A 24,489-nucleotide genomic window follows, 5' to 3' on the forward strand; every position below is an offset into this window, starting at 1 on the left:
ACAAAAACTAAAAAAAAAAAGCAACCGTAAACAGAAGTTTTTAAGTTAACAAGCAAATTCACTGAATTCATATTCCCCGCTGAATTAGACTTTTTGTGAATGCGGGGACTATATTTTTAAACATATAACAATTAAAGGGTTGTACTCTGCATTTACTGAAGAGATCTTAACGACAGGTGCGCGAGCAACACTGTCCTATAGTGATCTATATTTATCTGTAGCTTCTTGAAGATCCATCTTTGTGGAAATATATGAATTTTAAAACTATTACAGGGCAGATCCTGACGATGCATGCATCTTCACCCTAAGTAATCTGTATTTGTATTAAATTTCATGCAGATCGGATAATGGCTTACTTTGTTCTGTGGGAATTGTACAACAGTTGAAAGGCAATAACTCTAAAGTTACTTAAGTGATTCTGACAGTTCCGCATGCACCACCGCCCTTTAGTGATCTACATACATTCTGTGAAAGGTTTCATAAAGGTCGATCATTAGGTTATTCAAATAGTCAAAATTCACTATTTTAACAAAATCAAGGAGACTGCTTTCACTGGGTCTCGGGGGATAATACTAAATGTGAGGAAAATTCATGTGCTAACTAATAATCATGTGAGGCCTAGTGATTCTAGCTAAAATACTTTTTTAATTATAAGCATTTTCAATTTTGAAAACGAACAGTCGGGCGGACAACGCCAAATCTATATCCCTCCACCTTCAGCCAGGGATAAGAAAAGAGGCAGAACTTTGGAAATTCTGCAGGTCGAGTCAAGCTTATGTACATTGTCACTATGAACAAGAACAGAAAATTTCTATTGAAATCTTATGTAATGAAGATATTGGATTTCATAAAAAAAATTAAACAACGCTCCGCCGATGCCGGGGCGAGTGCAACCGCCTCTTTATTCTTCGAATAGTCGTGCTAAATACGAGTTTGCAGTTTATTACAAAGACTGAAGACTGAGTAGTTTCCAATATATACCATTTAAGTCATTAATGTATTTTCTTCGATTTTTTTCCGCTCCTTGTCATTTTCGTTTGTGAATAATTATATTTGTTTTGATATTGTCATTTGTACGAAATTTTACAGCTGTTAAAAGACCTGTATCTTTTGTTCCTAATTTTGTAGATTTCAATTTACAGCTGTACAGTTCGAATTATGCAAATGAGATTCAGCTCTAATACATCTGTAAAAATGCCTCACAGTTACAACTGTATAAATAGTACAGGTGTTGAAAGAGGGATCCGGACATTTGCCCCACAGGACATTTGCCTTCCCCCCCCCCCACCATAAAAAAGTGGATTGCTGGACATTTGCCCCCCCCCCCCCCCCTCCCCAGTTGAAATGGTAGATAGGACATTTGCCCCCACCCCCACCCACAGTGCTTATTTCTGAAACGGATATTTGCTCCCCAATACTTTTGTCCCATTGATTCTTACATCTTTCTAGTAGATAATTGCCAAATTAACATGTTTTAATGTTAAAAACCTTGCACAAATTAAAAAACTATAACCTTGTTATGAGCACTTTTATAACTCAATAATAGGCTATTATTTACCACAACACCTAAATGTAATTAACATATTCATCATTTTTTTTATCAATTAAATAATTTTTGTTTTGCTGAAAATCGCTTTTTAGAGTACTTTTGATAATAAAACAACATAACACACAGTATATCTACTGGCACATAGGACAAAAAAAATTGTTGGGGGTGGGGGTGCAAATGTCCATTCTAAACATAAGAAGTGAAGGCAAAAGTCCTATCTGCCATTTCAACTGGCGGGCAATTGTCCGGTAGTACAATTTTTCATTGGGGGGCAAATGTCTGGGGGTGCAAATGTCCTACAACCGTTGAAAGAGGGGTATTATCATAAGGGACGAAAGCAGAAGTACAAAAAGTTTTAGGATGAATTGTAATTCTCTAGAAATTATAGCCGTTACTACAAAAATGGCAAAATAAATGATCCTGGGAGTAAAAAACAATACGAAATATGTTTACAGTATAGTATTTGCAAAAACTCAAGAGTAGAATGGAAAATAGAAACTATGTCTTGTTTAAATCTTGTTTATAAAACTTTCTTTGTCATGAAAACATGACAATTTTATATATATTCCTTTATAACTTGAGAGGTCAGCTTCAAGTATAGTGTAAATAGTTATTGCATATACTTATACATGACCGTTACAACTATATAAAATAAATTAACCAGCTGCACTTACTCTTAAACGGTTAAAAATATCTTAGAAAATGTGGTGCCTCTGTGAAATTTAGCAATATCTCGCTTAAATGCATTGAATATGACTGACAATAGTCATGTTTCCCTAAAAAAAAAATGCAGCTGTAATTTTGAAACATGACCATCTTATAGCTGTAAATATAATCTGAAAAGTAGATCCCTCGGAAGCACCGAGAACAATGCAAACAGTGAAAATTGCAGACTCGGTTTGACTGAGTCTGTTCATGAGCAGTAATGGAAAATGCAACACTGCTCACGCCCCCTAGCACCGGCTTAAACAGTATTCAATCTTCAAATCTAAATGAGTTGAAATCAATGATCCCGAAGGTAACTTTCAACACTATTTTATACAGCTGTATTTTTGAGAACCTGTAAATTTCAACTGTATATCTAGTCATTTTCAAGTTACAGGTCTTTTACAGCTGTAATTTCAAAATACAGGTCTTTTACAGATGTTTTACAACTGTAAAACAGTTCCTATTTTCGTACAGGAATACATTTTCACGTACCTTGAGTACTTTCACTTTCCGGTATAATTGTAATCTCCGCCTCCAATAGATCATGGGGGAAGTATTTTTTACACTTGTATAATAACGCCTTTTCTGTTATGATAACAATATCGTGGAGTTCTTCATCTCTTGTCGCACTAAGCATGCTGTCAAATACATCTGACATCGCTGATGCTTTGTTCTGGTCAAAAAACATCTTTCCGAAAGGATTTACCACGACTATACAATCAGCTTCTTCAAATGTAACACGCCACCAGTCTGACGCCTCGTTTAACTCGAAACATCTGTATTTCGCATATCCCATCCCTTCAATTGCTGTCAATGCGGCTTTGAGGTATGAACTATTTCTTGTACCACATACCACTACGAAATGGTCTTCGCAGAGTTTCTTGGTAATGTCAGGCAATTCCGAGAAAGAAATAGGATCAACGGGCAGTCGATGCCTGATAGTTTCAGAAAATTTGCCTGTAAAAATAATATTTAACATGTAAATTGTTTTCTCGCATTTGATTATGACATGATATATTGATATAAGATAACATTACAATCCTTATTTTGGGCCGTTCAGCTGTAAACAGATATTTCCCCAGAATATTTCTTTAAACGTTGTACATTACGTTTACTTGTAATTTTAATTGTACCTTACAATGGTGCTTCTTACTTTTAAATACAGGTTTGACGAGTTAAACAGGACTCTTCATTTTCCTTGAAACTATCAGTATTAACATTTAAGTGAGGCTGTATATTGTGAATTATTAGATATTTTGTAATATACATATTATATACATGTACATATTATAGATACAAACACACTCAATTTATTACTAAACAATATTGGCGAACATTCGATGTACTTACGTTGCATTACATCCTGTTGGTTGTCCACTGTTTTGAAACGTTTACAGCTTTTACCTGTAATTAAGAGTGAAATAGCATTTTTAAACGTCAGAAGTGCACTATAGACAAAAATTCTGTAGATCTATATTTTTTTCAGTGCGCTATTATACTGCTTCTTGGTAAAAATACTTCAAGCGACTGATCCTTGTTTTTTGAAATGAGTAAATCTATATCGTAAGCGAGGTTCCGAACTGGTCAAAGGCTTCGGAATCAATGACTTTAATTACTCGATCCTGGAGACCTCTAAAGACAAGTAGTTTTAATCGCAATGAATATAGTCAAATAAGGTATCATACAAGTTTATTGACATAAAAATAGATGTTGCTTTCGAATGTTTAAGATGCTTCATAATAAGATGTTTAGGCGCACTGCCATCACGTGCGACTAGTGTATTATCAGAGGTGATTATAGAATGGGCGAAAAAGAGCTTTCGATAGAAAAGGTCTTCTATTAAAAATATATCCCGTTTGAAATAATTGACTTGCTGCCATACCACCAAAGTACCCAGAAGGAGTTTTTAGATAGTTCTAAGCATTTCATTTTGGTACAAGAAAGTTTGCATAAAATATTTGAGAGTTCTCACGAGAATAGTTTGTATTCTTTCGCGATCCTTTGTAAAGCAATGTATTTGTACTTCTAGCGTTTTCTGAAACATCTTGTAATGTTCTCTTTAAATCATTCAGTTCCTTCTCATATTTTTCTCGCTGTTCATTAATTCTTGTCTGTAGCTCTTGTATTTTATTCTCTAGAGATAATGATTTTTCTTCATACCATCTACAAAGCACATTTCCGAGGTCTGGCATGTTACTTGACTTTGCTTTGTCAATTTCTTTCCGTATGTCTTCCTTGTATGTCAATCCCTTAATGTCGTTCGCCAAAGCAAGGATAGCCACTTTTAAATCATTCCAATGTTCACTGAAGTCTGCATCAGATACGCTAGACGCCGATGCTGTGTGTTGTATTTTATTTCGAACTTCTCTTATGATGTCAATGTTGGTAAAAATTGTGTGCGATATTTGTGAAATCTGTTTCAAAAACAGCAGCTTTAGAGTCGTTGCTAGTAGCATTATATCCCAGTTTGATATGTCTGTTTGACCATTTCTGGGATATATTTTTTCGTATTGGTCTGGTGTAATATTCCGTGCTGTCGTAATATCACTTTGTCGAAACATCACATAATCATGTGCCGAATATGGTGCAGTAAACAGGGGATCATTTTTTGCACAGAAGTGAAACAGTTCTCGGAGAGGCAGAGGACAGATGTTTACAATCAAACTGATCAAACGATAGTATTTATCCGCCATTCTGAAAAGAATCGGGAAAAGTAATGAAACTAATTGGAAACTGCAAATCTTTTGTTTACACTGGGACTCAGATGACTCAAAAGCTAAATGTGTTATCCATAACTATCTAAGCAAAAATATCGTCATTTGTAAATTTACGCTTGAAATTACCATTAAGAGCTATACTTAAAACAACCAATAAGAAAACCCATTTGTTTATGACATGAAAATAATTCTAAAAATATTTGTAAAGAGAGATATTTGTTAATACTAATACGTGTATCTAACCCGGTACAAAATAATACTAAAATTGAAAAACACATTAGATATGGATGTTGTATTGAAATACAAATTATAAAACTAGAGATTTATTTTCAAGAAAAACGTATGTCTCCCATCATTTGCCACACAGAAATTGTAAAATGCCACAAATTATGGGTCATAAATCCAGGAAGAATCACTGAACCATAATATTATAATATTATAACGATATAAACAATAAGGCCCGACAGTGATCACTCATGTGAAATTTGGTGGGATTTTAACCTGAGGTATAAGGGAAATAATACATACATCAAAGAATTCGACAAATCAAGGGTCATTACTCCAATGAAAATTATAAAAAGGGAACATGCCAGTGATAAGCACAACTACGCTTTACACTAATCACTCGTGAAATTTGATGAAATTCAGCCCAATGGTATACAGGAGGTATTGTAAAGATTGTAAAGTATGACAAATCAAGGGCCATAACTCTGGTTTAAATCACGGTACCGAAACATGCGCATATATCAGCTCGGAAATGATAACTCCTATAAGGTTTGGTGGAAATCTACACAATTATATAGGAGAAGTTGCTAAAATATGATAAACATTGCCCAGAATAGGGTCATAACTCCATTGAAAATCACTGGCTGATAATTCTCAAAATTAAACATGGCACTGACCACTTATGAGATGTTTGGTGAAAATTGGCCCAATTATATAAAGGAAGTGGCCAAACCAACACAAATCATGCCGACAATAAGCACAATTAGGCTTGGCAAATTGTGATGTTTAGTGTAAATCCGCCAATAGGTGTCAGAGAAATTGCTTGCACAAAGACAGACAGACGGACAGCACTAAATCGATGTGTCTCACCCACTACATGTTGGAGACATAAATAAGTTTTGTGTTGTCGTAGAGTTTTTCTGCAACCGGAGTACTGTTTTCATACCTCTAATTTTGACATTAACATAAACATGACAAATGACTGTGTTATCTATTTGCTGCAATCATGATATGCGGTTTCTAAAGGTTATTTGGACTGAATCATCTGGCCAGTTCCGTTGGGATGGTGTTTCTCTTGTTCTCCTACAAGGCAATAAGTGTAGGTGTATATGGTTACTTAGGTCAGTTCAAAGTGTTTGTTTTTGGATATCCTTAAATAAAACGGTTATTTATTTTTACGCCCTTGACAGTGTGTACCAAAGTAAGGTACATATCCTTATTTTTACCTATACTATTGAAACATAAACAATATTCTATTCTATTTATAGCTTAACAAACACAGTGCAACGTTATGAAAGAAAAATCATTTCAGCGACATAATGATGCTAGCTATAGACAGTGTCTTACAAAAAGGTCCATTATTTTCCTATTACCGATCCAAACTGTTTCGATTGTATGATACACAAAAATTGATATAAAATCATGAGGGTAGGCAGATTTAGTAAACATAACATAACACAAGATAATATATACTGGGCGTCATTGAAAAGTTACCACTTAATATATACCTCTTTACTTTTTTATACAATATCGACGTCACTTTTTCATGGCCTGTGTGCGGTCTATTACACATAGACCCTGTCTGATAATGTTTCCTACCTCATTTCATTACTGTCAGGTGAGAACAGCACATACGACGTGCAATTTCACGACATGAAAGTTCGGCGTCAACCATGCCAATGGCTTGATGGCGTTGATCGTGCCTTAAACGTGGCATTCTTAGCAAGGATATTCTGGGTTTTTAACGTATTCCTTTTAGTCTGTCGACTAACTTTCAAGTGCGATCAATGATTTGCGATAGAATTTTCGTACATGTCGATATTGCTGGAAAAAAGTCATTTTGCACGTGCAGCCCGTGCCTCAAATGGAGTTAATCGAAGTTGACAAATCTTTACACCAGTGACGTCTCAGTTGCGTCAAAAATGAAGTCGTGTTATGCTTTTAACACAGTCTAATGCGATTTTTTAAATATAAGGGCTATTAGGGTGGTAACTTTCCAGTGACGCTGAGTATATGTTTCACCTAGTACCAATAGTCGTTAATATTATCAGTATTTAAGATATATGTACCTCTAAAACAGTCGTACTAGTTAATAAACATTTGAAGTGACATTGTAAAAATCGTACATTGTAATCGAAATTCCTGTTTAATAATTCACAATACACTCATACATTGCTGATGTTTCAACAGTTCAGGCATTATAGAATAAAGACATGCATTTACAACTCGTCGTGAGTTAAATATTCGGTTCATTTAAGTTGATTAAAATCAAACATCTTTGACTTCCACAATGCCTTATCAAATGCAGTATATTATAATATAAACAAGAGGGTCGTTATGACCATGAATCGCTCACCTGAGTAATATGAGCTACATGTTTCAAATATCAAACTGATGCTAAAATATTAAGAAGGTAGGTCAGTAGGTGTGACAGGAAAGGCCGTACCGGCGACAGTAACCATCAGAACAAATCAACACCCTTTACAATATTTACAAATTTATTTACATAAGATGATTATTAACAATGCATAGATGATATGAAAAAAAACTGATTATAAGAAAGAAAAAAAAATCAAAGTTCAGTATCTCCGGATACAAAAGATCTTACAGTTCCATTCTAAAGTGACGTGTCACAGTTCTTTAATTTAATTGCGAACTTTAAGTAGCACAAACAATATCAAAACGTATCTTGAAATCAAGTCCCTTTAAACCGTGAATACGTTGATTCCGTATTGGCTCCCTATGGTGGTAGGTGATTGCATCCCTGAGCTGACTTCAGAGGATAACAAAAATCAGCGTCTTTGCGGTTTACGGCACAACCATGGGACGATAGCTCTGCGCTGGGAATATCACATCCAGGCGAGTGAAGATAAGTGACCCTCGGGCATTGTACTTCCGGGGTATGACATCACCAGGAAAAATCGTCTGGCGGAAGAAGCTAAAATATATAACATATGGTAAGCACCATAGCAAAACAAATAAGTCAGGGCATATAACTGCTCCTTTGGGTACACCATACCTCCGTAGGCTCCAATAAATAATACGTGCTACTTATACAAAACATATGTGCTACTAAGTTCAAATGTCACATGATTAAAATACGTCACTTATTACTTCCATTATTACAAAGATTACTTACTTAAAAGACTAAAGTTAAAGTATGAAAAAGATATGAAAAGTATATGATGAAACATTATAGATACGGACATGATAAACTGCAGCTATTATTTACAACTACAAATTAACAAAATTCAATATAAATCAAACGTTATATCATAGTTGGCATCCATATAATATCTAATGCCATACACTACAACGGACATTAATTAGATGTGCTATAGACTGGCACACAATTACAAATTACAATAATATATTACATACGTGGTACTAGACTTGCCATATAGATTTATACATAACAATACAATGCAGTAATGGCGTTCCATAATTAACAAAATGTTTGACATAAGTTTTTGAAACAGTGCTTTACAATTATCATGTTACAACTTTCAGTATAAATCTTACATCTTATATAAACGAAACGTTTAGACTCCTCTTTCGAAATAATTTACAAAAGTCTGAAAAAATTAATAAATTATCCTAACATACCGAAACTAGCTAAAATCACATGCCGAAAAGTAAATGTTACAGAATTCTGTAGAATGAACAAAAATTTACCAAATAAAAATCGTAATGCAAAAATCATACAAAAATCTAACAAATAAATTTCTTACCTCGATCGAACATAAATTTCTAGCAAGAAAATAATCCAGACATAGATTCGTCTATAATGTCGGAAGGTGGTGTGCGCAAGGCATATCTAGTCCAGTCTATTTAAAGGGTAATGTCCCGCCAAATAATAAATTTCATGGGATTCACGGCCTGTGCGTAAACTCTTAACTATTTGTAATTCCACGGGATTCACGATATAGCCGGGGAATCTAACTACTTTGGCGCGGATTGAAATTGACAATTTGAGGCCCATTATAGTGGTTTTGGGGATAAAAACATAAATTACTGAAGTTTATAAAATATCAACTTTCTTATTACTGAACCGAATTTAATGAAATTTACATTGAAATTTAAGTTATGAAATACAGAAAAACCTTAGAGGTATTTCATGCGTGAAATCTAACATTTACCTCAATAACTCAAAAATTTACAAAAAGATGATGCAATACCTGTATTTACACTACAGATAAAATAAGGCCCGTATGTCAATTTGTGACAGTAGGTCACATTCATGATAACTGAAAGAAGTCAGTTTTAAGATCGGTGTGCAAAACTGTACATGCCACCTAAATTTCCAGGCTGTATCTTAAACAAGATTGGCCTTAAAGCGCTCACCTGTGCACAAGGCTTCAAGTGGGTTTGTATAATGTAATGGTACAAGTACAGAGTTAGGTTTCTTCTATGTTAGCCTATATTATATACATGTCACACACATTTTTAACCTAGGGCAGTAATTTGAACAACTACTTATGGATTCAGAGAAAAGATTTTCAAAGTTCTTATATATATGCCTTTAGTAAGTACCTGTCATACACAGGGGCGTGGCCATTTTTGACCTTTGGGCAATAATTTGGACAATTATAGTAGAAAGTCAAACCCTTATATCATATGCCAAATATCAAAGTTTAGATAAAAAGACTTTTAAAGTCTGATAGCTGAAATCTTATTTTTAACCAAAAAGACCAATATGTTCAATGAACCGGAACTATTTGAACAACATTGAAAAAGGGCTACCCAGAGATCATTTGTGTAAAGTTTCATCAAAATCCATTTAGTGGTTTTAGAGGAGATGTTGTTTAAAGAAATTGTTGATCAAAAGTAACCACGCCCTCTGGCGGCCATGCTTTTTGACTAATCAGAAAAAATTGAACACTATTTGTAGAAGGTCACACAAGACAATTTGTGTGAAATTATTTTAAAATCGGGCTAACAGTTTTATTCAAGAGTATTTTCTAAGTTTCTACAATATACATGTAGAATAAAGTGACCACGCCCCCTGGCAGCCATGTTTTTGACGAATCAGAATAATTTTAACAATCTTGGTAGAGGGTCACACAAGGATCAAGCAGTTTCACACAAAAAGATTCTTAAACTTTCTACTATATACATACAGGAAAAAGTGGTTTTGGTGGAGATGTCGTTTAAACATAATTGTTGACGACAGACGATTTGACGCACGCATGGACGATGGGCACAGCGTGATCACAATACCTCACCCACTGGCACCAGATCAGAAAGAAAATGCCTCCGTACGTGTTACACCCTACCCCTAGGTATTCTATAAGAATTCTATAAGAACCATGGTCATGAACGGGAAAATATACTAACCCATTTCAATCGCGTATTTCATACCTAAAACACGCAGGTCAGTAAATGTGTACTACTGATATTAAACAAGCGATAATTTATCTTCAATCGTGCACCAGTCACCTTGTCTCAATATTCCATATTGCAGAGATGCTCCGTATATTTTATGCTTTAGTCAACGTTACAGAAAAAACTTGCGTGAACTTCCCTAATGAACATCCGGTCTAGAGGTCACGACAGTGTGCACATGTTAAGCGAAATGTAAACAAACAAAAACAGAATGCAATATATTCACAGTTTTACGATAAGACTCGAAATGATGAATGAAATTCATCTTGTATATGGTTTTGAATTTGAAATCATACTTAGTTATACATCTATTCTGTTTACTTAATTCATTTTGCACATTTATGCTGCATATAAACATTTTAGCGTACTCGTGTAGTAAAATGACGACTGACATACATTTTCACATCAGCCAATCAGAGTGTGTCTATAATCTAGAACGGAACTTCACCAGGGAAGTTCAAGCAAGTTTTTTGTGTACCTGTGAAAAAACAGTAAACTACACCTTGTTTTTCTAAGATAAGAACTATTGAAGAAATGTGACCGGTACACAACGGAAGATAAATTACCACTTGTTTAATATCAATAGTACACATTTACTGAACTGCGTGTTTTAGATATGAAATACGCGATTGAAATGGGTTAGTATATTTTCCCGTTCACGACCATGGTTCTTATAGAATACCTAGGGGTAGGGTATAACATGTACAGAGGCATTTCTTTCTGATCTGGCGCCAGTGACCTCACCATGAGCAATTTGTGCTCAGGAGAGCTAAAAATGTTAACACTTTTATACTGGATGCTTTATGTAGAAATAATTAATTCTTAGCGTTTACTGTTTATCGTAGTGAATTTATCGCGCCTAGAAACTAATTGTGGACGAAATATTGCATGGAAACATTATCAATTAAGTTAACGCAGCTTCAAGTCACGTGATTCTCGAAATACTCAGCGGAAAAAGTTTCTGTAAACTGCCACTATGACCTTTGCCTTTGACCTCAAAATCAATAAGAATTATATACTGCCCCATGGCAATATACCTGCAAAGTTTGAGGATGTCAAATCGTTCTCAAAATATTGAGAAGAAACTGGTATTGTTCTAACAGTCTGACCTTCTAAGGCCAGAGTCAATAGTGGTAATCCACTGTCTATGGGCACTGTGCCTGACATGTAAGAGGACTGAATGACATGGAGATTTCAATACTCTTAAGTTGAAGGTATTTTGTACAAAAAGTTACTACTGACATAAAAGTCTACAGGGAAATACAAAGACCATGAGCAATGTGCCTGTCAATCTGTCACATTTAATGATATTAGATTAAGCTAAACACAATAGAAATTTGTAAAGGATGTCTTTCTTGAATAAATTAAATTGATCATTATTTAATTCCTAATCTTGATTACAACAGCCATTCAACTTTATAAATGTCAATTAGATCAAATGGCGTGCAATGTGTAGGCATAATCGCGGTCTAATAACAGTGACAACATACTGAGTGTTCTTTTTCAGTAGCATTAGTGGGCATGTCGCATTCGAAGCATCGAGCTGAAACTGTGATGAATGGCGGGTTTGGCAGGAGAGGGTGGTCCTTCCGTATACTGAGATGTTTTGAAAGAAGAAAAAACATACTTAAGTCACTTCCAGGCCTTTTAATCTTTTTTGATCATACGCTTTAGATTTTTTTTTGAGAAAAAGTATAGTCACTTGCCTACAATGCTTAAAGGAAGCTACGCCACTTGAATCTTGTTGTTACCTTTATCTGTGCATGTCACGGTTGGAATATTTTATGTATATTGTAAATACTAATATACATTTGGTATTAAAATTTTATTACAAATATATGTACACATGTCACATGAGATACATTCTCAACATAATGTGAAAATTAGGGATCTGTTTTTGACTAATTTCAACATTGTGAATGACAGTAATTATTGCCAGGAGATTTAAACAATGGGCATTCTAACGTATTTCGAATTCGGAAAACAACAGCGAGCTAACTGTCAGATTTCTACTGTTTTGATTTATTAGTTGTTAGCTACAACATAGAAAAAAAAACTTTAAAAAAAATCGAACTGAGAAATAACAGGAAGTTTATATATAGGTCATGATCGAGTCATCCTTTACCTGTAAAATTTTGTCAATAGTTTTCCGTATCTGTCTCTTTTATCTCTCTTTTCTTCATAAGTATCTTGGTAGGACATTATTGAATGTAACATTACACATGAATTCAACATAATACTAAATACTTATGCGTGAAATTGTTTTGTAGAGCTCATAGAAGTCACATCAGATTTTCTGTTTATTTTCTTAATTGTTGGTAATAACTCTATTCCTGTGTACAAAAATTCGATCTTGATTCCATTTAAAAGGGTAATAAAACACAAGGTGGCCGCGTCTAAGGTATTCTTATGGTATGGCATTTATATAGTTCTTTTTTCTTACTATATAAATGCCACACCACAAGGATACGTGGAAGTAGCGCGATTCCAACTGAGTAATACCACCTGAAATACTGAAATCTATTGTGCCACACCTTAAATGCAAGTGACTCTAATATAATGCTATAAACGTTATCTGAAAAAATGTCATTTCTACTGTAATAGTTATAGTATAAACGTATCTGAAATACAAAGTACTACTATAATTAGCCTACCTTTTTAGAAGCGAAAGTGGATATTAATCGTTGACTGAAAACAAGCTGGCAAACATTAAGCGAGCGAACGTTAACAGCGAACATTAATTTCTCCAGCAAACATTAAAAAATTCAGCAAACGTTAATTACTCCCCCTTGATTTCTATAACAAAATAACTGCCAGACAGTAAGATATCCAACACAAAAAGTGACGAGCATTTTAGATGTTTTAATATATATAGTCAAGCAGTATTGTAAATCACCGTGACACAGGACTCTGGTTATTTTCAGTTGAAGAAGCAGGGCTTGTACTCACGACCCCAGGTTTCGTAGTCAAACACTGTGTTACTGGACCACTGCGTCCGCTCTTACAGTTGAGGCTATCGCCGCAAATGTTTAAGTTTAGAACCTCGGTCCTGGAAGGCGGCCACTGACTAATAGGAGAGACTATAGGTTCTTTCATCTACATTTAGGCATAGTATACATATGCGTCCGAGAAAGAACGGAACGATAAAGAAAAAAGCAGCTACTTAAAAGCAACAGTTTATATATCGAAGCTCCAGACATAAAAAAGTCGTACTTTCGAGAACACTGAAAGAAGAAGAAGAAGAAGAAGAAGAAAAGATTTTTTTTTTTTTTTTAAGATTTCAGATTTCTCACTGACGCTGATGATTTCTATACTGTTAACGCAAAGCGAAAGCTTTTATATACTTACAGGGCCGGTTGATAATATTTGAGAAATTGTCAGTATACGCCTTTTTACAGTCGTCAATAACGAAAGGTCGTATGTGCTGTCTGTATGCTATATAATAATTATTGTTGTATTCAAAATTATATAATATGCAATCTTAAAATGTTCCATATGCCAAACATGGCATTTTTCTTCAGTTGATATTTCAAAAACTGACCAAAAATGGGGCGTAAGTAACAGGTACGACTAAATGTTATTAACAAAATGCCATTTTTTGGCTTAATAAATAGGGTCACACAATTATAATTTTATGTTCAGGCTGAGATTCCGAAAATGAAGGCCGTATCTTGGGACCGTTAGTACATGCAGGAAGGTCTAATACGTATCAGTTGTTCCAGGTACATGTAGGAAAATGTGTAATTAGTAACTGACAAATATTTGTTATAATATTATTCTCCCTTTCACCAATCGTAGCTTAAAATCAGACAGACAGACAGACATATAATTTTATTCACGTAAACTATACAGTTTTATGTGATACATGTATACATATAAATATTTGTCAACAAGAAGTCATGTAATGCGGGCAGTTTTAACAATAAGAAAATAGACGGAGGGTGGATAAAAGACATAATGTATATAAGACACATGTTCTAAAAAATGTTTCTGAGTGATCATTAATACATTGAGAATGTATGAAGTCAAGTATTGCAATAAACTTGATCTTAAGGATGATGCATAGTAAATAAACTTTACTGAGTTGAGGTCAACGTAATTTTGAACACTTGGTCTAAGGTAATAATAAGGTTTGATATAAATATGCCTAATAACGTATTATTACAAAATTAATTAATTTGAAAAAAAATAATAAAAAGTGCCCACTCCGCCAAAACGAACGAACGAAAGAACGAACGAACGAACGAACAAAACAAAACAAAACAAGACAAAACAAAACAAAACAAAACAAAAGAAACCAAACAAACAAGAAATTAAAAGCTATATGTGTGTGTCAAATGTATGTTTTAAAAACAGAGAAAAATACATGATTACAAGTAAATGGCTGTTTGGAACTTAAAGTGTTCAGTCAGATACAATGTATCACATGTCATCACATTTGATTCATCGTAGCAGTATTGAATTGGTACTTCTTAGCAAAGTGGACTACTATCTTGCAGTACATGCGTGATAATGTTACTATTGGGACTTTTTTTTATTCCATTGATTTTAAAGCTTAGAATCAGGGAAGATCGCCGGAACGTTATTGAAAAGGGTGTTTAAAAACAATTTTGATACTTCAAAATGATTCAGTCGGAGAAATTATTATACCACGAACCCATTTGACTTGTCGTTGCTCAATATCAGAAACCTTAAAGCTACTCGCCCAGTTTGTGTGAAATGTTTCAACAGGTTCCTTTCCACAAACTTTGACATACATGTAGAACGGATCTGAACGTATGACAGTGAAAAATGATAAAATGGGTGAAAATAACTGTAAGAAATTGGAAAAAAGCAAGAAGAATGTTGACTTTCTGCGTTATTTCAAAAGCGTTACAACGGTTTGCTCCCTTCTACACATTATTTTTGGAAGTTTACTAGAATATCTTGCAAAATTGTTATGTCAACAAGTTTGTATCACTGGGAATTTCATAACACCACATTTAAAAAATGTTCCCTTAAAATGTATGAACGAGTCTCTTTAAAGCCAGGGTCTGTTTCGAAATGGTAGGCTGTAAGTAGTCAGTGAAGGGGAGTCTGGACCACATTTTTGAGGGAAAAATGGGAATCATTCAAGCGTATCGAGATCCGCCCGCTTATTATTGTTGTGCAATGCGAGTTTATATTAAGGTGTGGGAATTTCCCACATCTATTCTTGTTTTAGAAATATGTATTTATAAGTCAGTAGAGATTGTAATTGGACATTGTAATTGGACAATGGTTGGGTCTTTTGTCATTATTTGCGGTGGCATTCAGGTTTTAATTGATATCGACATAAGTTAACAAAACATCCGTTTAACATGCATGCCTCTGTATTATGCGCTAGTTTTCTACCTTTCGTTTATATGGTGAATAGATGATTTATGAAAAAAGAACGATCTTTACAGTTTCCTGATTTTATTTCTTTGTATGTAATAAATATTGTACTTTCCGTAGTGCAAATATAGAAATCGTGTCAAGTTAATAATAGTATCAAATATTAGACTTTCCTATTTAAATATAGTAACAGTCCACGGTTCATAACTCATCATATCGGTAACAAACGTTAGTACGCATTCGCCAATTTGATTTATACATAATAAACTCTTGATAAAACTGTAAATAAAAGAGATTTGACAAATTAATTTTTCTTTAACGTAACTATGAGATCCCATTTTAACAAGATATATGTTGACTTTTGCATTTACCTAATTCTAAATTGGTGTATTTGTCATTTATTTATTTGACACAGTTACAAAGTAAATTCAATCAAGTTGAAGCGGAAAACTGCATATGTAGGTAACCAATCAAGAAATGTTTTGATTAAGATTAACCAGTCAAATCTTGTTTTGATAAAGACATATAATACTTTTTACGTATAAATGGTATGTCATATTTCAAAGAGACGGCGAAGAGAAAGGTTCAGATAAACCGCAGCGACATAAAGGTAAAATATTACACTGACAATAATCTTTCTTTTCATATAAATATTTTTATGGTTAAACATTCTTTATTATCGAGCCAGGTTTAATGTTTTGCTACGGGTAATTGACCTTATTCACCCGACAATACGATAAACTGAATAGGCTGGTAGTTTGTAGGATATTTTGTAAACGGGGGTTAAGAGGTTTAAAAGTGTTATTCTATCTTTCATATTTGACAGATGGCACGCGCCAGTGTCCTTTCATGGTTTTAACTTTCAAAATAACAAGATTGGATATAGTTTATGTAAATTTATTTACCATATATTTACAGGATATTCAAAACAATACAAAGGTTATACAAAAGAGCTTCTTCTGTTAGGAAATTAAAATCTGTGTATACAATATATATATATATATGTTAAAATCACTGTAGGTCATTAGCTTTCACCCAGCTATTGAACTTCTTCGGGTAATATTTCCATTGTACTAGATATTGCTTATTCTGTCCTTTTCCTCTTGTCTTTATAATTCTGTCAACTTTAAAGCTTTGATCTGGATCATAGTTCACTTTCTGCATTTCACTCTCATAAAATGTTCCTTTAATTTCTTCTTCTTGCAAATCATTCAGCCTGTACACAGCCAAAACTCCTCTGTGATAACGTTTTGAAACTCGGAACACTTCTCCACTGTACGTTTGATCATATGCGCGGGTAAACGCATTTCTCAAATATGTAATCCTTACATAGTCACCAATTTTAAATTTAAACGGTTTTAGTTTCGCGCTAATTTTGCCTTTCCTCAGATTTTGTGCAAAATATGTGGCTAATCTCACTTCTTCCTGGTTAGCGTCTTTTACACTGGCCGGTGTTGTTCCAATTGTTCTATGGTATGTGGTATTGTATGACTTTGAACATTCTGATAAACTAGGTAGATATGTGTAGTTATCCTTGTATGCTAGGTAGCGCATTATTTTTGATTTTATGCTAAATACTGCACGTTCACTCGTGTTCGCCTTAGTCTCGTTCTGTGTTGGTGAGTATAAGACATTGTACTTTTTCATCAGATCTTGTACTGATTTGGCTCTGAACTCCTGACCTAAAATTGTACAATTGATAATTGTAGTCTTGTCTTGAGAATAGATGTATACATTTGAAAAAAAAACAAGATGATTTTACTTCTGATTGTAAATAATGTATTTTTGTAACTTAGAGATAGATTTATTTCGATAATTGAGCAAACATAACATAGTTACAATACATGCATATAATAAAATTTATAATCACATATAAAAGTTGTCATATGAAGTAATGTGTTATGAACTATGTCAGTCACATCAATATCAAGGATGACACAAGAAAGAGAAAAAAAATCTCTTATTTCCATTGTGGTCCTTGGTACCAATGGTCTGACATAGAGAGGCATGAAACATTAACATGAATATATATAAAAAAATTACCGAGTTCATTATTATAAAATAACGTATATGTTACGCATATGTAATTATAATTGCTCAAATTATGATTCTTAATTAAATGAAAGACATATGAATAAATAGACACCAATATCACATCAATATCACAGTACATTGTAAAAATATAATTTCTTAAAAAAATGCATTACAACCAGGGACTAGATAACAGAAAGAACACATAAGTTCAGCAATGAAGCTTATCGTTAAGAAAGTGGTCCTTTACCGCCCTTTTAAAACTAGATATGTTGGGCAATTGTCTTATGTGGGGAGGCAGCATGTTCCATAACTTGCAGCCCAAGTAGGAAAATGACTTTAGGCCAAAACCTTTAACTTTCGGTGGCACAAATGACCCATTTTGGCTAGATCTAGTTTGGTATATGTGAACAGAATCCTGTGTAACGATATGATGACCCATGTAATCAGGGGATTGACCATTTTTTATTTTAAAAACATGACAAAGAGTAATTTGTTCAACTCTTCTGGAAACGGGTAACCAGTCTAGGGAAATAAAATGATGTTGTTCAATATGACATCTGTGTTCCAAGTTCAATACAAATCGGATCAATTTATTTTGTGTAACCTGTAGTTTGTCCTTCCAAAATTTTGTTAAACCAGGATACCAAAATGAACAAGCATAGTCAAAATGGCATTGAATAAGGGATAAAACCAAAAGTCTTTTAGTATGTTCATTAAGATAGGCCTTCTTTCTATAAAGAAATTTTAACCTGGCATTAGCTTTCTTAATAATGGAACTAGCCATAGATTCACCAGTTAAACTCTGATCTAAGGTTGCACCCAGGTATTTGACAGCTGAGGTAGGATTAATAATTTGACCATTACACTTTATATTAAGGTCCCTATTAGTCCTAAGTTTAGGCTTGGAACCAAATATAATAGATTCAGTTTTACCCAGATGTAGAGACAATTTATTATCAATTAACCATTGACTAACCATTTCAAGATCTTTAGCTAGATCATTTTCAATAGATGACTTAGTTTTACCAGAGACCATTATAGCAGAATCATCAGCATAGAGTAACAGTTTATTTTTAACCACTGCAGACATATCATTCACATAAATTAAAAACAAAAGAGGTCCTAGTATTGACCCTTGCGGAACACCACAAGTAATTTTACAAGGCTTAGAAAAGGTTCCAGAGAACTTAAAGGAAATTTTATAAGATCTTCAAGGCATATACCTTTGTCAGTTATCAATCTCTTTGGCATACGGCCTGAATGTGTGAATATGTCTTTAAACGCCTCTGTCACATCATTTCCAGTTTTCTGTTTGAGAGGTTTCAGCCAAACGTACTTGCTGAATGTATCGATAACTAACAATATGTATTTGTATCCTTTGTTCCATTTCTCAAACTTGACCATATCGATTAAGTCTGCCATCCAAAGGTCGTCTTTTCCGCTACTGACTACATGCTTTCTTTGAAACCGTCTTCTCACAGGTTTATGCAGAACTCATAGGACTCTTGGTCATGAAGAAACTTTCTTATCCTGTGCATACCAATGTTAAATTTGCCTTCCTCTTTCACCACTTTGTACAATTTTTGTGGTCCACTGAAACTCGCAGGATGCGACGGATCAAAATAAATCCTTTTAAAATAGTTTTCCCATTGAGTCATGTCTGCACTCTCCGAAATCCACAATGTAAATGAAATAATTGATTATACATTAAGTATTTCATTCAGTATCAGACTCGTCCTCCTCGCTTTCTTCATCACTTTCCTCGTCCGACAATTCTGTCTCAAACAGTTCCTTAAAGTCAGACTTGTACTTTCGTAGTACACGCTTAATTGGTTATTGAGTTCTTAAATTCTTCTGCGTCAATGAATGTATGTCTTGTAAAATCTTTTGATGCAGTGTACTGTTTTGAAGTGGCAGAATATACGAATCCAACAAATAGTCGTATTTTGTGAAGAATATGCGTTCATTATACGGCTGAATACGATCTTCTGTCATTTCCTGTGCAGACTCCTTGTCTTCTCCATCCTGTATAAACTGATTATATAATTTATTGTATTTATCGCCGTTACATTCTATAGATTTTTTCCAGAGGGAAAGATATGCCTGATTTTCTTCAACGTTATCTTCCATTTCGTCATCACTGCTGTCCTCTTTTTTCTTTTCTTTGGTTGTGTAGTATCGTTATTTTCTGCACACCACCCTCGTTTAACATGTCTCTGTACGTCGTGTGAAGAGTCAAACAAAAGTCCACAATCGTCGCAAGCATTTGTATTTTCGGCCATCATTTCACAATTATTCTCTGAGATGTCCACAGTTTGAATTCCGACTGACAAATGGTTTAAATCTGATCGTTGCTCGCCTTTTATACAATTTTGGTCTGGTTCTACCATTTGATTGGTCAGTTCTGTTAGGCTTTCGTTGTTCGTAGATTGTCTGCCTCTCCGCATTAAATTATATTTCAGTCTGGCCTATTCCGGTGTAAATGGTTTTAGATCCACGAATAGACAACCATATGGCTGTTTAGTTGCTTTCTCAAACTTCTTTAAAAGTATTCAGTTTTACCAGGGTACATCTGTCTCGCTAATGTGATCATAGATTGTTTGTCTACCGGGTTATTGAACATTACCAGGTAATGACAGTTTCTTCTCTGTGTCGGATCCTTACTAGCGTATAGGTTTTGATTAATGGAAATCACCGACAAAGATCTATGATGAGACCCTTCTGTGAACAATTCCGTGATTCTTTTGTCCTTTCCAGCTTCTGTCATCATATCGTCCAGAATTAGCAAGTTATTTAACTTTGTGTCAAAATATTCGTCTTCGTTTATGTCGGAAGGAATGCCTTGGTAGAATTCCACCTCTGGGTAAACTGTGCTTTGTATTTCCCAATACATTGGTTGCCATCTCTTGTAAAGCCATATTATTCTCTGAACACCAGGGTTAATTCTGTAGATATGATTTTGGAGTAATTCTTTTACAAATGTTGTTATTCCACATGCTGAAAGAAATACGTTTAAACATTATAAATGTTAGAGAAAAAAAGGTTAGTATTAGCAAAATTATAGGAAAAAGGAAACATATTTTAGGTTATATTCTCACTGGTAAACTGTCTGGGAACGTAAATAAATGTTTATAAAATTCAGCAAACACTGAACACAAAATATATACCTGCTGTGGGACCTGAAATCATCATGGTAAAGGGATGCTGGAGAATAGTTGGCTCAATATCCTGTGGCGCTCCCTGTTTAATTTCCTGAGGCGCTCCTTGCGGAGCTCCCGGAGCTCCCTGTGGCGCTCCAAAATGCGCTCCCGGAGCTCCCTGCGGCGCTCCCTGCGGCGCTCCCAAATGCGCTCCCGGAGCTCCCTGTGGCGCTCCCTGCGGCGCTCCCTGCGGCGCTCCCAAATGCACTCCCGGAGCTCCCTGTGGCGCTCCCTGTGGCGCTCCCTGCGGCGCTCCCAAATGCGTTCCCGGCGCTCCGTTTGGCGCTCCCTGTTCGTGTTTTTCTGTCTGAATTTGATTTTGAGATATATCCGGATGCTTATTCCTTTTGTGTCTTAACATATTGTACCTACTACAAAATGGTTGACTACACTCTGAACAAGCTATGCTTTCCATGTTGACTCTCCGTTGGCTAGTGAACATATGAGTTTAATTTCAAAAACGTATGTATTTATATGTGTACAAAGGCGTCTAAAATCAGAATTAACCAATTATATTACACTCTGATTCCTATAAAAGTGAGAGAACTAAACATTTTCCCCATTATATTTTCAGACGTTAAACAGTAAAAATGTCGAAATACTCGTGTGAACAGTGCGAGGCCAGTTTTCCGAGACTAAGTGCGCTTATGCAGCATAGGAGGACGGAAAATCATTGGCAAAAATTTATGTGTCTGAGCTGTAAGAAGACCTTTACCCGAAAAGACAACTTGGACAGACATATGAAAAAACATAGTGATGAGAATACGCATCACTGTCCAGAGTGCCTTCGTGTATTTACGAGGAAAGACGCCCAGGATGATCACTTTTTACAACATGGCAACCAAAGCGGCAGTGGAGCCAAGAGGGTTCAAACTGATGAAGAGGATGCAAGTATTGGTCATAAACGACAAAAGCTGACTCCAAAGGATAAAGCAACGGAGTTTTATAGTATAGAGAAAATATTATTAAATGAAAGGAGAATAGAAAAGTTCAACACAACGGCATCCTACTACAATGTTAAAATAAAAGATTTGGAAGTGAGAGATCTACCAAACATACTTAAAACACTAAAGGTAATATTCCAATCTATTGTGACAAGAATTACAGAAAACATTCCAGCCACCGATCTAGTTCGACTTACTTTGGACAATCCGGAATTGGACTATCCAATTGTTTTGCGATTCATGCCGAGATCTTCTTTGACAGTGGAAAGGATTTTGACTGAATTAGAAAGAGTGTTACAGTCATATGAAGTTTGTCGTGGACGAAACGTTTGGCATAGAACTGGTACATGTTGTTGATGTGAGAGGATCAGGATACAGAATGAAACCATTAGTCGACATTTCACAAATGTTGGAAAACAAGAAAAACATTATTCAAATAAAAAATTCAGATGACCTTTGTTGTGCAAGAGCTCTAGTCACAGCTATAGCTCGTGTTGACGACCATCCTCAGTGGAACAGCATACGCCAAGGTCGTCAGATACAGCGAGAGTTAGCCGTTGCCCTTCATAGAAAAGCCGATGCACCACTGAGAAAATGTGGTGTAGATGAAATAAAAAAGTTCCAGTCATGCCTGCTAAACTACCAGATCCATGTAGTGTCAAAAGCTCATTTCAATGCCATCATCTATCAAGGCCAAGAGGGAGGTGTACCGATATACATTTACAACCACAATGATCATTACGACGTTATAACCTCAATGACAGGATTTCTGAACAGAAGTTATTTTTGCAACAAATGCAAAAAAGGCTACCAGACCAAGGAACGCCATGCCTGTAATAACCCCTGTCATTTTTGCCGTAAGCTTCACACGGATGAATCTGAAGACTGGCAATACTGCGAATCCTGCAAGTGTAAATTTATTAACCAGACCTGTTTCGCTCTACACAAGAACAAGACAGAAAATGGAAAATCTACGTGTAAATTGTATTACAGATGTAAAGACTGTAATCAATTATAAATTGTTCACATCACAAGAAAGCACATGTTTGTGGTGAATACTACTGTAGTACTTGCAAGGACTATGTCAATGGCAATCATTTATGTTTCATGCAACCAATTGAAGAAGAAGATAACACAAATGAAAATAGAACAAAACATGAAAAAGAAACAAAATACATTTTCTTTGACTTTGAATGTACTCAGGACAAACGTCTTGAATGTACCGCTGGTTATCTTCCTGGTGTGAAAAGCTTGTGTGTGAATTGTAAAAAATCCTGGTGTGGATCAACGGAGCATAGACCGAATTTATGTGTAGCACACAAGGTTTGTAGTGGTTGCATGCAAAAGGAAGTCACAGCCTCTTCTACATGTTCAAGTTGTGGTCCCAATGAAAGGGTGTTCTTAGGTTCAGACACATTAGAGTCATTTTGTAAATGGTTATTTACGGATGAAAATAAGGGTGCGACGGTTCTTTGTCATAATTTCAAGGGTAATGATAGTTACCCGATCATGAAATTCTTGTATAACAACGCTATTCTGCCCGAGGTGATCACAACAGGATCGAAATACATGTCCATTGTAGTACCTCTTTTCAAAATCAGATTCATCGACTCTCTAAATTTCATTCCCATGGCCCTTGCTGATATGCCTAAAGCGTTTGGAGAAACAGAAATTGCTAAAGGCCATTTTCCTCATTTATACAACACATTAGAAAATCAATCGGCGGAACTCAACCATTTACCCAGCATGAAGTATTATAGCCCTGATAGTATGAAACACGATGTACGCAAGACTTTTATTCAGTGGTATAACGCAAACTTTCAAAAGCCTTTTGTGCTACAGACAGAACTGTTGCGTTACTGTCGATCTGATGTCGATGTGCTTCGGAAGTGTTGTCTTAAGTTTAGGATACTTTTCAAAGACCTCACCAAAACCCGAGATAATGATGGGATAGATCCTTTTGAAAAATGTATCACAATAGCTTCGGCTTGCATCCTAGTGTTCAGGACGCTTTTCCTCGACCATGAAACTATCGGCATCATCCCATCTCACGGTTACCGACCTGAGGCCAAACAGTCTGTATTGGCTTATCAATGGTTATCCTACCTTGCGTTTGAAAGAAACATTTATATTCAACATGGTCGGAATAAGGGGGAGAAACAGATAGGGCCATACAAAGTTGACGGGTACTATGAGACAGAAGACGGTCGGAAAGTTGTTCTAGAGTTTCAGGGTGATTTCTGGCATGGATGTCCGAAATGCTTTTCCAAAAGCACGATCAATCCTGTGAATGGGTTATCCATGTCTGAATTATACATGAATACCCTTGAAAAAACAGTTATATCTTGAATCAGAAGGTTATCACTACGAAT

At 35.2% G+C, this 24,489-nt stretch overlaps 2 protein-coding genes across 2 annotated transcripts; one reads left to right on the top strand and one right to left on the bottom strand.

The window, feature by feature from the left end:
- Positions 1 to 2,587: 2,587 nt before the first annotated feature.
- Positions 2,588 to 5,013, bottom strand: LOC128553022 (uncharacterized). The gene is made up of 3 exons (XM_053534126.1): positions 4,230 to 5,013; positions 3,608 to 3,661; positions 2,588 to 3,214 (listed from the first exon to the last, which is right to left on the bottom strand). Exons 1-3 carry the CDS (start codon positions 4,948 to 4,950, stop codon positions 2,742 to 2,744), a joined length of 1,248 nt encoding a protein of 415 aa, XP_053390101.1. The 5' UTR covers positions 4,951 to 5,013; the 3' UTR covers positions 2,588 to 2,741.
- Positions 5,014 to 22,496: 17,483 nt separating this feature from the next.
- Positions 22,497 to 23,135, top strand: LOC128553023 (uncharacterized). Its single transcript, XM_053534127.1, has one exon. It carries the CDS (start codon positions 22,497 to 22,499, stop codon positions 23,133 to 23,135), a length of 639 nt encoding a protein of 212 aa, XP_053390102.1.
- Positions 23,136 to 24,489: the final 1,354 nt, after the last annotated feature.

The sequence above is a fragment of the Mercenaria mercenaria genome, unplaced genomic scaffold (assembly GCF_021730395.1).
Source record: "Mercenaria mercenaria strain notata unplaced genomic scaffold, MADL_Memer_1 contig_3388, whole genome shotgun sequence".
Classification (NCBI taxonomy): domain Eukaryota; kingdom Metazoa; phylum Mollusca; class Bivalvia; order Venerida; family Veneridae; genus Mercenaria; species Mercenaria mercenaria.

What these genes read in the sequence shown, in the direction of transcription:
- LOC128553022 (XM_053534126.1), bottom strand. Translation starts at nt 4,950, where the DNA reads ATGGCGGATAAATACTATCGTTTGATCAGTTTGATTGTAAACATCTGT. An exon ending in AAAGAATACAAACTATTCTC is followed by an intron (nt 3,662 to 4,229) that starts GTGAGAACTCTC and finishes TCTTAATTACAG; the next exon opens with GTAAAAGCTGTAAACGTTTC. An exon ending in CCAACAGGATGTAATGCAAC is followed by an intron (nt 3,215 to 3,607) that starts GTAAGTACATCG and finishes TTATTTTTACAG; the next exon opens with GCAAATTTTCTGAAACTATC.
- LOC128553023 (XM_053534127.1), top strand. Translation starts at nt 22,497, where the DNA reads ATGAAACCATTAGTCGACATTTCACAAATGTTGGAAAACAAGAAAAAC.